Raw genomic sequence first — 15,905 nt, 5'->3', positions numbered from 1 at the left:
CTTGCGTTAGGGGAGAAGTGATACGCACAGACGATATTATTAGTAGGGCAGACAGAGCCGATTGAACGAATGTGGGAGCCATACTGGCTTTGACATGCAAGAAACGAGTGAAGGTGGTACAGAGTATGAGGGGAGGGAGAATGATCAATATTGTACTATCCGCAGGGCAGCTAGAGCACCGATAATTCCATTACCTAATCTTCGAAGGGTGTGAAGATTAAAACGGCATAAGGCCAGGGACTATTGACTTTCGGTTATGGCGCACATGCTCGATGAACCAAAACTTCAGCTAGGCCCTTAGGATATTGAATTGAGCAGGCGATATCATATCGTCTAATTTGAGCTCCAAGAAAGGTTCGGGAAAGCGAGGGAGGGGGCAATTTGAACCGTGATGGAACTTGATAGCGAGACTGAAGAGAAATTTATGGCGCCAATGTGCAGATTGGGCGAAGCGGCGAAGAGTCGATATCTCTTGCATAACAAAATAGATGGTGGACAGGGGTACCGTACTTGGATAGTGCCTGGGCGGTTGATTTGCAGACACGATGAGTTGACCAGTCCATCGCGTGGGACGCATGGCGGTGGAGATGACGAAGGGTGGCATGGCGGATTCGGACGGCAGCCCTGGGACGATGAATGTGGACACGGCAGGGGTACAAGGCAGAGGCCGTGCTCGGGCTCGGAATTATCCTTGCGGCCTTTTTTTAGCCTTGTTATCGTCTGCGGCACGTCCCTGGGCCGCTGTGGCTCACGCCGTGGCGGCAGACTAACGGCCAATCATCACAACGAAACACGGTATCGTCGACACGACCAATTGCGCACAGGCAATGCTGAATTATTGAAACCCCCTACCCAGAACGCTCTAAAGTCATAACAGCGGTAACCAGTCTGATCTAGAAATGCGCCAGCACCGTGCGAGTCCCGTCCTTTGCACAAAAAAAAAAAAACAATGCAGCAAATTACAAGTCAGGTATAACGAATTACCGAGAGAAAATCTATTCTGCCATCTCACTGATTTCCACGTACGTGGACTGTGGCTTTCTTGCATGCAACAGCACTTCTTCCTACCCTCAGCAGGTGCCTTCTTTCCACATCTTTACACTCCTGACCGTAAGACCCCTTTTGTCACCCTCGCCCCACGTGTTAATCCACTGAGGTTCACTGTCCCAGAACTCCTTTGGAGCAGTGCCGCTCATGTCACCCCAAGGCTTGTTACCAACCCCATCAGGGAAAAATCCATTCGTTGAGCCGACTGCGACATTCAAAATAAGATAGAATGGTTGATCAAACGGTGTATTGGCCCGGCCAGTCTGAGACCATGGGTCGAAGAGGGCTGAGTGATTCAAAATCGACGAGCCAAACTTTCCCCTGTTCCACATGTTCTTGTAGTTTGAATTGAACTTAATAAAGAAAACTTGCTATAGGCCACATTAGCAAACACGCACTGGGTAGTAACAAAAGATGTATAAGATAGATAGTGTGTTGTTGAGCAGGGCTTTTGGCTTTGATGTGAAATTCACGCAAATGTGGATGCAGATAGAACATAGATGACTTCAAACTCACCAGAAGTCGGCTGTCAATATAGGTGAAGAGATAGTTCTCGCTCCACTACCGAATCTGTTAGCGAGTGACTTTAGGCCAGTTACGTTATTGGCTTACCTCTACACCATAAGTGTGGAAGCTTTCAGTGTAGTCTGTTCTGCGGAGGAGATGCTGGCCAGATGTCTTGTAGAATGCGTCTGCCTCAGGCACAGGGCCCCAATGCAGAGCACTGATCAATGCGTCTCTGCCACCACTAGGGTAATCATCCCCATAGTTCCCCCTGCTTTCCGCAATGTCGATCTCTCCGGAGGCAGGCCATGGACCATAAGTGTCTTGCTCTGGCATCATCCAGATGGCGGGCCAAAGNCATGAACCTTTCGGCATTTTCGCTACAACCTCGACTTTTCCATATGTAATCATTTTTTTTCCTTTGGTCGTTAGACGCGCGCTGCGGACCGGGTTAATGATCGTGCCGGCTGTCTTATTGCTGCGGATAGAGCACATGGTGACATCATTGGACGTGCATGTGCCATCCGTGGTAAGGTTGAGGACGTAGCCATCATACAACTGATCAACGGTGATACCGGTTGTCGCTGTCGTAAGTGTTGGGACTATATGAAGACCATTTTCATCCGTATAGGCGTTTTTTGGGTCATCAGTCGTCCATTCGAATGTGCCACTGCCGAAACCACCGCGCTGAATTTCGTAGCTCCACGTGTTCGCATCAATGCTTTTGAATTCATCATCTAAAACCAGGCAGTACTATCTCGCTGTCAGTAGAAAATTGGACACATTGGCTGCACAATTTTACCTCGTGGTTGGTCACGGAAGCGTAGGCAAAATAGCAAATTAGACCACCAAGGGCAAAACCAATGAGGATGGAGCCCCAGAAAATTATCCTTTCCCATTTTCGACGAGGATTCTTCTCAATCGTCCACGGCTTATCATACCTAAGCTATTGTTAGCAACCACATATACAGAGAAGATAGCTTCCTTACTCTCCACCTGTATACCGGGCGCTCTTGAATTTCCGAAGTCGTGGTACGTGTTGTCCTAAATCCACCGTGAGACCGTGGAACCGCTGTAAAATTCATCCGTGGAACTTACCATTGATTGCAGCAGTGGGAAAATATGAATGCGGCCGTCTCTCGTCCTCAGTTGGGGCGCGACTTAGGCGGACTGGAGTTGCAAATGGGTTCGTCCCTAAATGTACGGGCGGCGTGTGAACGGAATTGCTGCTGGACATGATGGAGTATCACACAGCGCTCCTCTTCTTGGTGACTAGAGTAATCTAAAATAAAAGCGGAAGGACTGGAAGATCTGCTTGAGGTATACTTGCAAGGCCCACGGATCGACAATCTCGGCTCAAAAATCAATAATTATTCCTAGAACGCCCCACTCGCATGCTGGACTGTATATTGAGGCAATACAGGGGTTTTTGGAACGTCTTGTGGTCCAGCCCAGAAGAGCGTGGAAGTCAGCAAGTTCTTGAGAACCTCCACACCAGGCGTCGAGCGGCAGCTAGTGGCCGCCAACCCCCGGTGCGTGTCAGCCACCAGTGAGCTCGAGCGGCAGTCAGGCGAGTAGACAAGCAGAGAAGCGCCAGCAACAAACTTAGTGGAGCTGATTGCTCGGTCGGGAGCAGTAGCAGGGTTGAGGTGGCTGGAGTAGGCACGGAGCACGAGGTTGATGGAAGAAATGCACTAGAGCTGCAGGCACGTTGAATACGGAAGTACTGGGGTGGCTCGGATCTTGGGCGCTACATGGGGGATAGTCGCAAGCCGCTCCCCTGGCGCGAGCGATCCCTGGCGCGACGCCCTTTCGGCCTGGGATAGCGATCCTTGGCGGAGTGTTTTAATCTTCGCGAAGTGATGCATCCAGCATCGTGCGTCGCGCAATGAGATGGGTCTGAATCAAAGGCGATAACAAGCTTCCATTCACCTCAGCGCATCGTTCTGCCGCGCATTCTCGTCAGCATAGCGATTCTCTCGAGACCACACCCTCACCGATTGCAAAAGGGGCGCACAGCCTATCAGTGGTGGAGAGAGCATTGTTGTTTCTGCTGAAACCAAAAGCCCAAAAGCCCGGGGTGGCGGTTGTGGAAATTAAGCTTAAGCCGCCGAGGTTAGGGAAGAAAAACAACGGCGCCACGTGCACAAGCTCGCTGCACAAAATAATATGGCCTAGTCTCTATTTTCTGTGCTCAAACTAGAGGATTATCGAATATCCGACGTTATCGCAACAGCCGCGGGATTCCCCTCCCCTTATTCCATGCAGCCACCAATATTGAATCTTCTGGCCATGTCATTTCATACGAATGCATTGCTGTGCGGTAAGGAAAGCCCCTTGTCTCGCCCAGGCGAACCGCCAGCTCGGGAGTCCGTTTGATGACAATCCGGCCCGTGCCTCCAAGTTTTGGTCCTCAGGGTGAGCTGGGGGTCTCCAGGGAAGTTCAAGTGGTTTTGCCAATCCAGGAAAAGCTCCGTGGCCCACCAGTTTGTCCAAGACGGCAATTGATCCTAGGAACACGACACAGCTCGTTCTGCTGGGGTTCTAAAATTGTTGCATGGCGTCCACATCGGTCCTGCTCTTCTTCGCTTCCCATGTGGATATCCTGGCTTTTTGCGTGGTTTCAAGGTTTCTGAGATACCAGTTGGCTGAACTGGACCAAGAAGCACAACGCCCCGATTTCACACGACCGTATTTGGGTGCTGCCAGGGGCCAACCTGATGCCGACTCACTTTGATACAATCAAATGGCCAATGCTGTTTCCATTACCGATAGTGGGCGGTGCCAAGTGATACTCTTCCGTTGAGAAGATACACCATCGTTATTGCCGCTACGTGGCATCGCATTAGGCATCTGAGGGGCGCTTGCATGCTGATAATGCTACAATTGGTTCCAGTCTGGACGGCCGAAGCAATATTGTCCTTAAACGCTAAAGATCGTGTTTCCCAACTTGGCGGTACGCAGGCGGCAGCTCCGACTCCATGCCTCAGTTAGTCCACGAATCATTTTTACGCGCAGTTCAGCCCAGCCCAACGAGCATGGGTCTGTGGATTAAGCGTCCTAGTTATCTGCGGGGCGAGGGCCGTATATTCGGAGCTCAAGTGTCAGCGAACTCTTCTTTCACTCCTTCGTGTGGGTAATCCCTCAATCAGCGGCGATCATTCAATCTTGAAGGGTACACGCATTCGTTCAATTGTCTTTCTTATATTTCATTCACCATGGCATTGTCCCTTGGCTTCGACCGTGATTCTCTCAGAGAAGGGCTGGGTTCTGGAGTTAGGTTCCAACAGCCACCCCTGACGATGCGGGACAGTACAGGCTCCAGCATTGTGTCCAACCCTACGAATGGTGGAGATCGACATGATGTGGTGAGTTCGTTGTGAACACCTTGAATCGAAGGATGTTTATCAGTTGGCAATTGATCCGTAATGTAGACATCTTATTAACGTATTCGTAGATGGTCAAGTTTCTACATCGACGATGTACACAAGCGAAATGGCTGGAACCTCCGGAGGATGAGTTTGGTATCGTGGATGGTGGTGCAGCCGATCTTGGTGTGATGCTGCGACGATCAGATGGCATATACACCGCGGAGCCAATGTTCTTAAACCAGGATCTAGTCGCAGCTGTGGAGAAGCTCGGTGTGGCTGTTGCCTTCACAATGTCTTCTGAAATTACACTCGCTCTTCTTCAGCAAGTCACACCATTCCAGACAGAGTTCTCCTTAGATCCGCGTGGATTCATGCTCCCCATAGTCAACTCGTTGAAGGACATTGCGACAGGAAAGTCGGCAATCACCAAGGACGCTTATGTCTGTTTATGCCGACAGGAGCGATTGGTGCTTGTTTGGGGAGACACGGTGCCAGGTATTCTTGCACATGGTACCGACATTGAGACCAGACTTCTCGGCTTAGTCTGGGGCTCCCACATCTCCAATCCTGGAACAGCGTCTCCGTATCGCCAATCCGTCTCTCCCGGCCAAATAAGGCAGTCCATGTTCCCAATCGCATCTCATCGAGGAAGCGGCCCGATGCCTGCTGAGATGAATGAAAAGATCGACGCAATCGATCGTGCCATCGAGGTTGAGGAGCAGGGTGACAAAGCCTTCGATCCAGAAAAAGAGGGCGAGGAGCTACCAGAACGACCATTCTTACTTATACATGCTATGCTCGTTGGTCTAGCGATGGTTCTTGTCGTGGTTGTAGAGATGGCTTGTCTTGCTAAAGTCCGTATTGAATACCAAAGTCTTAAAGAACAAAGCCTAACATTCTAAAGTTGATAACTGAATATCGTTTGGATGGAAAAATGTTGCGGTTTGCACTGGTATGTATAACTCTTGTTCATCCTTGCCTTAGAAACCGGAAGATATAGGGTACGGGTCCACACTAAACCAGTTCGCTGACATTGTACGAAGGTTGCGACAATCCCACTCTTTGCATCATTCTCGCTGGTAGGTTATAAGCCAATAAAATTTATCTTGCTACAAGGCTGAGCCTTCTGGCCTCCATACATGAGTCTTGGTATACTAGATTCCCGGCTAACACCACCTCGGTTAATGGTAGTTCTTCATGATCGTCATTACCGGCTCCCTCTTCCAACTATTTGGGCCATTGTCGAGTGTCCAAGGAAATAGTGTCTATTACTCAGGTGTGCCCCTCGCGATAAGCCGTGTTGCATTGCTGGAAGTCGTGTTTAACAAGCCGATAGGAAAGGCGCCAAAGCCTCAGAGGCATCCAAACATCGAACTTCCGCACGTGACTATTCAAATGCCCGTGTATAAAGAAGGGTTGAAAGGGTAATTTACCACCGCTGTCAATAAAGTAATATGCTAACTTTATAGTGTCATTATCCCAACCGTTACTAGCTTGCTTGATGCTGTGAAGCATTATGAAGAGCAAGGGGGTACTGCATCCATTTATGTTAACGACGATGGCATGCGCTTGGTCAAAGAGGACATGCAAGAGGCCCGTAAAGCTTTCTACGAACTCAATCACATTGGATGGTGTTCTCGTCCGGCTGCCAATCCGGACAAGGATAGTCCGGATTACTATGTGCGGAAGGGCCATTTCAAAAAAGCTTCCAACATGAACTACTGCCTTGACTTCTCTATTCGCGTCGAGGATGAGCTCTTAAAATTGATTGCAGACACCTGTCGGGAACGCAGTTGCACTCAAGACGATCTTTCCATTGAGGACGAGGATAAGTTGTACGAACAGGCTCGCAATACTATCGTTGAGCGCGACGACGGTAAGACTTGGGCCGCCGGTAACGTTCGTCTTGGTGAGGTGATCTTAATTATCGACTCCGATACTCGTGTTCCCGAAGATTGTCTTCTTTACGGTGCTCTCGAAATGCATGAAAGCCCCGAAATTGCTCTTCTTCAGCATGCTTCTGGAATTCTTCAAGTTGTCAACAATGTCTTCGAAAACGGTATAACTTACTTCACCAACCTAATTTACACCTCCATCCAATTTGCCGTTGGCAACGGTGATTGTGCACCTTTCGTCGGCCACAACACATTCATTCGGTGGAAAGCCATCCAAAGTATTGCGTTCGAAGAAGACGGGCAAACCAAGTTTTGGTCTGAAGACCACGTTTCTGAAGATTTCGACGTTAGTTTAAGGTTACAAATGAATAACTTCGTCGTCCGTCTCGCCACCTACCACAACGGCGGATTCAAGGAAGGCGTCTCACTCACTGTCTATGACGAACTGGCTCGCTGGGAAAAATATGCTTACGGTTGTAACGAACTTGTCTTCCACCCGCTGCATAAGTGGGTATACAAGGGGCCTCTCACTCCTCTGTTCCGGAAGTTCCTGTTTAGCAACATCAAGATCACGTCCAAGGTTACAATTCTTGCTTACATTGGCACTTACTACGCAATCGCCTCCGCCATCCCACTCACTCTTGCCAATTATCTAATTGTGGGCTGGTTCTCCGATAATGTTGATCAATTTTACATTACATCCTGGAAGATTTTCGTTGGTATGGCCGTTATCTTTAACGTGCTGTCGCCGACGGCATATGCTATGTTGCGACATCGTCTTGGCCAAACGACCTTCTTCTGGTCACTCGTTGAGACGGCAAAATGGACGCCCATGTTTCTGCTATTCTTCGGCGGTATTTCGTACCACCTGTTGAAGGCGATTTTGTGCCATTTCTTTAGCATCAAGATGGAATGGACCACCACTGCAAAAGAACTAACCGAGTCCGGCTTCCGTGTTGGTTTGGACAGAATCGTTCGCGACTTCAAGTACATGTACCTCTTCATCTTGCCGGCTATCGGCGGAATGATTTACCTGGCTCAATATGCCCCTCGAGGCTGGGCGATCTCAGACTTCGCGGCCATCGTTCCTCTTGCGAATCAAATTGGCTGCCACGCTCTGCTTCCTGTAAGTCCCGACCACTTCCTAACAGCAGTAATTATTTTCCCGTAAAACCACCAAATACTAACCTCTTGCAGTTTGCCCTTGGTCTCTTCTAGGATGTCTCTCCCGCGCCCTCGCACAGCGCTCTCACGTATCTTACTTCGTCACGATCATTTAATACATTACTGTTTAATCTCCGGTCGCATCGTTCTCATGGTTGGCTCGACCGCGATCCAAAAACCTTACTCTCGCCTTGGCATGATAGAAACCCGGTGTTTTTGGGAGAAATCTTTAGAATGGGAATAGCAACATCTTCTGTGGAGTCGTCTTTGAGATTTCAATCGTACTCAAAGTTGAAATTGAATCTGTCATTGGAACATGTCGTTGATGCAATGTCTTGTTCTGTTACTGATTTATTCTTTCTAGTGAGGGAGCAATTGTGTTGTCAGACGTTGTGTTCCTTGTTTATTTCGGCTTCTTTGCAAGCGAGGGGCTAGCATAGGTAAGGGGTGAGTGGCTCTCCTGTTACGAGTTGATGTCCTTTATTAGTATGGGTATAATACATATTGGCCTATTGGCCATCGGGTGATCATAAGAAAAACAATATCCGTACTTATATGGTCCACAAACTGCTCAGCTTCTCTGTTGTGTTTATTCTCCCGAAGAGTTCATAGTAGTTGCGAACAAAGCGCGCTGAAGAGGTAAGCGAACCTATCATTGAATCCTGTTCGATTGCGATGACTAGCGGTAGAAACGCAACCCTCGAGGATTTCTGACTGAAGATGGATGGATAGTTCACAATTCAGAGCAGAGAAACAAAAGGTATAAAGAATTCAAAGCCAGCATCTCAGTCGTTTCGAGTTCTCTCGTTCGCTTAGACAGACTATCGAACGAGTGGTATACCTGTGGTGGGGAGCCGACTGCGTTTCCGTGTGCATCGCAAGCCAGTAGGGGGGTTTCGATGGAACGATATATTCGTTCGATATGATCGACGTACTAAATATTTAGCGCTTACTTGACGTCAACTTCGTTAAATATCAATTTGTCATTTAGGGGTTTCGAGACAAATCATTGGGTGGTTGAAAAGGCTGGCTAGACGCGACTGAGACGGCGCCGTGTGCGCGGCGCAGCTGCTCCACCATATTAACGGTAGATTCGACACTACGTGTAGGATCAAAAGGCATGGTGGTAAAGGCAAAATGTGGAAAATATGAGGCTATTTGGAGGGCTTGATCAAAACGTGTAAAAGGTCGAAGATTTCGATGTTATACAACATCGTTTCAAATGATACTTGCCAAGAACCAGGTTCGATATTTTGAATGACTAACTAAATACTGCTAGTACGTGTCGATCGCTCGTTTCGACTTACTTACACTAAATATCGAACGAATATATCGTTCCATCGAAACCCCCCTAGTCTCGTAAGAGATTGACAGCTGTCATTCATATCAGGCTAGACACCACCTATCACTGCCCAATAGAGCTGAACACGACAAGAGCTTGTCAAAGCTTATCAGATTTCCACGAATGACCTGATAACGCCAACCTCAGCGGCGTTCTCAAAACGCACCCCTTCATGATTCATGGGAAATAACTAACATGAAAATCGTACGCTAGGGCTGATAGATAGCTTTACTCCTTTTTTGCTTCAGTCTATGAACATTGAAGTGAGCGGTATAACAACTGCAAGAAAGTGCCATCAAACAGCTCTCGGACAGCTGCTCACCCTTAATGAGCAGTACAATCACGAACCCTATGCTTTCGACCGTAGCTTTAATTCTTGAGTTCTTACCATATCATTGGTACCGAGTTCGAAAATTTTAGGTTATGGCGCAGGCTTGGCTGGCTGACAGAAAGCCTTCCAACAAACCATCGAAAGCTATGTCGTTAAATTTTATCTGTGATTCGATACTAAGTCGTAACTAAAATCCTCTAAATGCTTACGAAAAATATTGCTAATAATCTGAATGAGGCTATTTCTCAAACGTCCGAAGGGGTAAGTGTCGACCTGAATCGGACTTCCTTACCACCATCGTACTACTGTCTGACGACCTAGATCGTCTGTACGAACTATGTCTTAGTTGTCTCTCAACTTATGACTAAATGTCTCATCGAATGTCTTATTACCTATTTTCTATTACCTATTTGACTCAGTTGCCTGGACCTACCTGATCTATGTAGAGAGCTTCTAGAGCCATATTCAATAGACCGAGTCCTCATCCTATTCTACGTTCAACAGTAAGTTACAGGCGTTACTAAATTGCCAGAGATCCAACTCAAGGTTTCAAAAGTGTTCACTACTGCCAAGCGTAATACCGAGACCATCCAGATCTCAGCCCCATCCCGAGATCTAGAGTGCTCATAGGGCGGGGACTGCATGGAAGTCGGACATCAATCTTTCAACTCCGAGATGCAGGTCAGACGGCCCGCAGAGGCCCCGCTCTGGTTACTACTGCACGTGTTTTTGTGCTCAGCGATTGTACCTGCGTGAAGCGCTAATGCACTAACGGCTGCACGTCGGGCCTCTTCTCACGCAAGACTGGGAGAATGAGGGCTCGGGATTGCGCTAGACTTGGCAACGGCATGCCACACAGCCTGTGCGAAAAGCTTCATTTCCGTCTAGCCAAAGAATCATTCCCTTTTGCTTCTTTCACGACTACCTCCGCTAACCTCTTCCGTTCCTCCGATCTAACCCTAAGGTCAAAATCGAACCATTTCGATCTCTTCCCTTCTGCATCTCTTGCCTTCTGCATCTTACAAGCTCAGGCGACACGAGTAACAAGTGAGCTTGAGCTGCGCTCGGCTACATTCCGGCCAGGGTAGATACAACTGCCAAAACCGAATGCGGAAATACTTGGAGGTTTGGAAAGGATGTGGAGAGGTTCTCGATAGGTAGCATACTCCGGAGATAGTCAATGATCGGTATTGAAAATTTCTAGTGCGATAGAGGTCCGGTTCATTTTGGATTGCCCAAAAGGTTATGTCAAGAGCCGTAATATGTGAAGAGGAAACTTGTTACTACTGATTTGCGTGAACACTGGTTGTCGCTGAAAGGAATAATCCATTGTACATGCCGTTTTTGACAAGCTGGTGAGGAACTCCACCCGCCGTGCCTGGGTGCCAACATAACAGTTCATACGCTACGGCACGAACCACATGCATATCAAACATGTCATTAAACCAGGGAATGTTTTGTCGCCAACGATTCCATCCAGGGTGGGGAAAAATCTAATCGATCCGATTCGATACGATACGCGAGATCGTATCGTATCGAATCGTATCGATTGACTTTTTTCGATACACCTACCAAAACAATACACCCCCAATAGCCCCACTAGTATAGCTCTAAATTATATAAATAAGGGCTTATTTTATAGTTTTAGAATAGAGCTATAAAATAAGCCCCTATTTATATAATTTAGAGCCGTTTTGGTAGAGTTATGGGGGGGGGGGGGACTTACTGTCGGTCGCAAAATATTGGTAACTCGCCCAGAGCCGAACGTCGCGCATCTCCCACTCCATTAAAATAATATACCCCCATAACTTTACTAATATAGTTCTAACTTATATAAATAGTAACTGATTTTATAGCTTTACTTTAAAGCTATATTAATAGAGCTATAGGGGGTGTATTATTTTAATAGAGTGGGAGACGCGCGATGTTTGGCTCTGGGCGAGTTACCAATATTTTGCGACCGGTAGTAGGTCCCCCCTCCCATAACTCCACTAAAACGGCTCTAAATTATATAAATAANGGCTTATTTTATAGCTCTANNNTAAANCTATAAAATAGGCCTCTATTTATAAAACATATACCTATATTAGTGGAGCTATAGGGGGAATTCCAAGAAAATATCATGATATTTGATACGATACGGAATATCGTATCGATCGTGGATCGTAGATCGTATCGAGATAAGATTAGATTTTTCCCAACCCTGATTCCATCTTCCTCATTTCGAACTCTCTTTTGTCATTCAGGATGATGGGTCATGGCCAGAATGAAATACATCATGGCCGCAGCGGTGGTTCCACTTCCAGTTTCAAAAAGAGTCACGATAACATGCGTCCCCTCCTCATCCTCCAGGCCACAATCCTGTCTGTTCTCGAAAAATACCCCGTTCCAAACACTCTCACCCGTTCCAAACACTCTCACGCCTTTCCATTATTCATCTTCTGTCGACCTGAATCAGACTTCCTTACCACCATCGTACTACCAGTGATCTTGTTGGACTGGAGCCAATTTGGACTGGACTGGACTGGAGCTGGATTACTAACCTTTATAGGCAACCGTTAGTCCTATTTAGGTTTAGCGTTCGTGGAGCTCCAGGAGCTTTGGAGTGGATTTGACCCCCAAATCCACTCCACTCCAATCCAACAAGATCACTGCGTACTACTGTCTGTCGACCTAGATCGTAGTGACGTACTTTGTCTTAGTTGTTTCCTAACTTATGACTAAATGTCTCATCGAATATCTCATTACCTGTTTCCATAAACTACTACCGACTGAATGACGACGTCGTCGTCATTCTACTTGCCACCTACCTGATGTATATAGAGAGCTTCTAGAGCCCTCTTTAATAGACAGAGTTCTCATTCCTGATCGTCCGTTCAACATCTTCTGTCGGACATCCTCGAGCAACTACGGAACGAAGGACAACTCCTCTTCGTACGATTTTCCTAAACTCTTGCTCAAATGGAGAAATAGACTTTGGTACATATACTACTCCTAGGAATGTATCTACAAGCTCCAGGAGACGCAACCTGCTGAATGGCCTGCATAGCCTTCATAATGCGGCGGACGTGGTCCAATTTTCCCGTTTCGATAGTTTTTCTAAAGCCAATACGGAAGATGAGTCAAGAAGAATAATCCCTCAAACCACGTTTCGCAGTCTCTTGGTAAGCAGGTGAGGTAATGTAAAAGGTCGGTAGATTCAAGGACTTGTGTAGGCTCATACCTAATAAAAACGTCAATGGTTCAGTGCTCTATAGTATTTTAGAGGCTATTAAAGCTCGAGGAGTATTTCATACCTTCTTGCAGTAGTAGACACCGTTAGGCGATGCGCCAAACGCCTACCATGCCGCCAAACAGTTGCGCGAAAAACTAGTTAACATTTCAAATACCGACATTTGACAACACCTTCCCATTGTAGGGTATTAGTAGAGAACGTAAATTCACTCCCAAAAGTTGTGCTGCTGCTGGAGTCTGCTCTTGGCTAGAGTACAATGTTACTTTCTCGCGCAATAAGTCATTCGTGACCTTTTTCCGTCAAGCCCACATAGTGATCCCTTCCAGTGATGCTGAGATGGAACAACGGGCTGTACTGATCTGTCCATTCCTTGAACTTAAGCCGCATGTGTGAAGAGAAATTTCCAGTAAATTTTCGACGAATATTTTTGCCTAAGGATAGTAAGTAAGGCTGACAACAGCGTAGGTTTAACATATCATATCTTCTCTTTGGGCCCAGGAGATAGCTGGGTGCCCGAGGGACACTGAGTACTCGAGTAAGGTTTGCGCCGTGAAATATGTATAAGCATTATTAGTACAGCTGCAGCGAGGATGGTTGAGACCATATGACAGGCTGTTATGAGGGTATTCAGTCTAATGTAAAATCTGAGTTTACCTGGATTTGTATCGGCGTTTTCGGAGCGGGCTTTCTGCACACAATTCTCCGCAGAGGGCCTCGAAATCGGACTCTACACCTGTACGAGGTTAGGCCTACGAACCTTCTGATCTTCGGATTCAGTAGAGCCAACGCAGAGACGTCGCATACAGTGCGCGGGTGGGGCCTGGCGGCTGTTAAGATGTTGTGGGTGGTAGTACAGAGGACGGCCCAGAAAGAGATTTCTCCTTCCTATTTGGGAAAAGCGCGGTTTTAGTGCCAAGACCCCACCAAAATATACCAAATTTTTGACTTCGAGCTTTATAAAAGCAACTCTACACCAACTTTTTCATAGAATTACCTCACTTAATCGCTTATAATATCCTCTACATACCTTCTACTGTTTTCCCTACTGTTTTTAAGCCCAAAATGCCTTACTACGGCCTTGCAACGAGGGCGCAGGCCGTAGTAATAAAGGCTTTGAATACACCCCTAAAACTAATTACTTAAGTTACTAGGATTAGCGGTAGGCACATCGGTAACCTAGTAAAAAAGGCAGTAGAGAATAGCTAGAATGCAAATTGGGTTCTCCTTAATAACCACCTTAAGGATAAGCCCCGCATAGGGCGTACTAAAAAGATTACCCCAGATATTAAGTAGAGAGTCATTAACGCCATTATATACGATTATTACGGGCGTAAAAAAAGCAGTAAAAAAATCGCACGCGAAATAGGTATCTCTGCAGCGTCTATTTAAATTATACTTAAAAAGTATAGCTTCCGTAAAATAAAGCTAATAAGGAAACCTAGATTAACTGCAGCTATAAAGAATAAACAATATAGATTTACACTGGCTTATTATTATTAGACGCTGGAAGATTAGAAGGCTATAATTTAGTTAGATAAGACAAGTATTGTTTTAGGCCACCGTTAAGGGGGCTATTAAGTATAGCGACAATTAAATAAGGCCTATATACGTAGCTACGTACAAGAGCGGTAGAAGGGGTACTCTAAGTTTATGTTTTAGGGTTGCTTTATATACGACTTTAAAGGCCCTTACTATATTTGGAAGCCCTAAATAAAGAAGAAATTTAATAAATTAAAAGCTATTATTAAGATCTAGAATTAAGCTCTAGAGCCAGAGGTATACGAGGCCTAAAAGAAGAATTAAGCCGCTAAAAGGAGCTTATATAAACTACGCTATAAGAGGCAAATAGGCGGCGCTCCTACTAAATAGAAGTTTACGGCGTTATACAGAGCTTTAACTTAATTAGATGGAGGTGGAATTAACTAGTGGCGATATTTAATAAATATTTTAATACTAAAGCTCCTTNTGTTTGCCTAGAGTCTTATATACTTAAATCCTAATACGATTATATAGGAAGATAAGGCTACTGCTTATATTGCAAAGATTTACTAAACCTACTTTAACGCTTATAAGATTCAGCGTCTTCTTTAGCTAGGTAATTCGCCTAATCTAAATATAATTAAGCCCTACTAGGGCTACCTAAAACGGATTACTATAAAAAGAGGCCTACTTACCTCTCACGCAGCTGTAGAGAAGGCTTAGCTTAGAGCTTAGTAAGATCTTAAGCAGTAGTAAATTTAGCAGTGGATTAAGAGGATACCTCGCTATATTAAGAAGATTATAGAATTTAAAGGAGGCAANAATTATAGAGAGGGAGTAGATAAAAAGCAGCGAAGCCGGAAGCAGCTCNATAAGGAAGCCAATTATAAGCTCTCTATAATCGTTAAGGTGCTTAAAANAGGCTACGAGATATTACGCAATNACTGTAGTCTACCTNACGCCTATCTATAATTCTTCCTACCTATGCAGAGCCGTGAGGAAATTAAGGAGATCACTAAGGAAGAGTGGCAAAAATTAGCTAATTTAGTTGTTCCAAATCGACGTCAAAACACTTAAGGCTCTGGCTTAATTGTAGATCGACAGCTCTATAACTTGAGACCCCAAAGAAACGATCGTAATTAGGTAATTAAACGGGTAGAGAGCCAAGAACAACAGAGGCAATTAAGGCCTCGAAAACCTCGAAAGCCTGTAGAATATAAGGTGCGGTGGAACGAGGTCAATCAGGTAAATGCTAGACACTAAAACACTACGTTTTGGAAGCTATATAGACAATATACTAGTATTAAAAGCTTCAATCAAGCTGATTGAGTTGATTTTGGTGGGGTCTTGGCGCTTAAAACCGCGCTTTTCCCAAATAGGAAGGAGAAATCTCTTTCTGGGCCGTCCTCCGTAATCTGTCCTGGGACTGCCTCTTCAGGTTTAGTGCCGTCCCTCGCTTATCCTTATCGGGCATCGCTCCTCGCCCATCAACCTGCTGCTTTTAACGTCTATAAAATGCTCGCCGTCCCGTCACCAG

At 46.1% G+C, this 15,905-nt stretch overlaps 2 protein-coding genes across 2 annotated transcripts; one reads left to right on the top strand and one right to left on the bottom strand.

The window, feature by feature from the left end:
• Nucleotides 1–848: 848 nt before the first annotated feature.
• On the bottom strand, nucleotides 849–3,024 carry K441DRAFT_650123 (glycoside hydrolase family 16 protein). The gene is made up of 6 exons (XM_067646985.1): nucleotides 2,650–3,024; nucleotides 2,541–2,595; nucleotides 2,354–2,492; nucleotides 1,660–2,304; nucleotides 1,564–1,608; nucleotides 849–1,418 (listed from the first exon to the last, which is right to left on the bottom strand). The coding sequence occupies exons 1-6, from the start codon at nucleotides 2,786–2,788 to the stop codon at nucleotides 1,071–1,073; spliced, it is 1,371 nt and encodes a 456-aa protein (XP_067510191.1). The 5' UTR covers nucleotides 2,789–3,024; the 3' UTR covers nucleotides 849–1,070.
• Nucleotides 3,025–4,850: 1,826 nt separating this feature from the next.
• Nucleotides 4,851–8,375, top strand: K441DRAFT_671 (uncharacterized protein). Its single transcript, XM_067650355.1, has 7 exons — nucleotides 4,851–5,776; nucleotides 5,827–5,874; nucleotides 5,966–6,001; nucleotides 6,114–6,198; nucleotides 6,259–6,346; nucleotides 6,392–7,943; nucleotides 8,015–8,375. Exons 1-7 carry the CDS (start codon nucleotides 5,009–5,011, stop codon nucleotides 8,033–8,035), a joined length of 2,598 nt encoding a protein of 865 aa, XP_067510190.1. The 5' UTR covers nucleotides 4,851–5,008; the 3' UTR covers nucleotides 8,036–8,375.
• Nucleotides 8,376–15,905: the final 7,530 nt, after the last annotated feature.

This window comes from Cenococcum geophilum (assembly GCF_001692895.1).
Source record: "Cenococcum geophilum 1.58 unplaced genomic scaffold K441scaffold_1, whole genome shotgun sequence".
NCBI lineage: Eukaryota > Fungi > Ascomycota > Dothideomycetes > Gloniales > Gloniaceae > Cenococcum > Cenococcum geophilum.
This window is presented reverse-complemented; position numbering and strand designations above follow the sequence as displayed.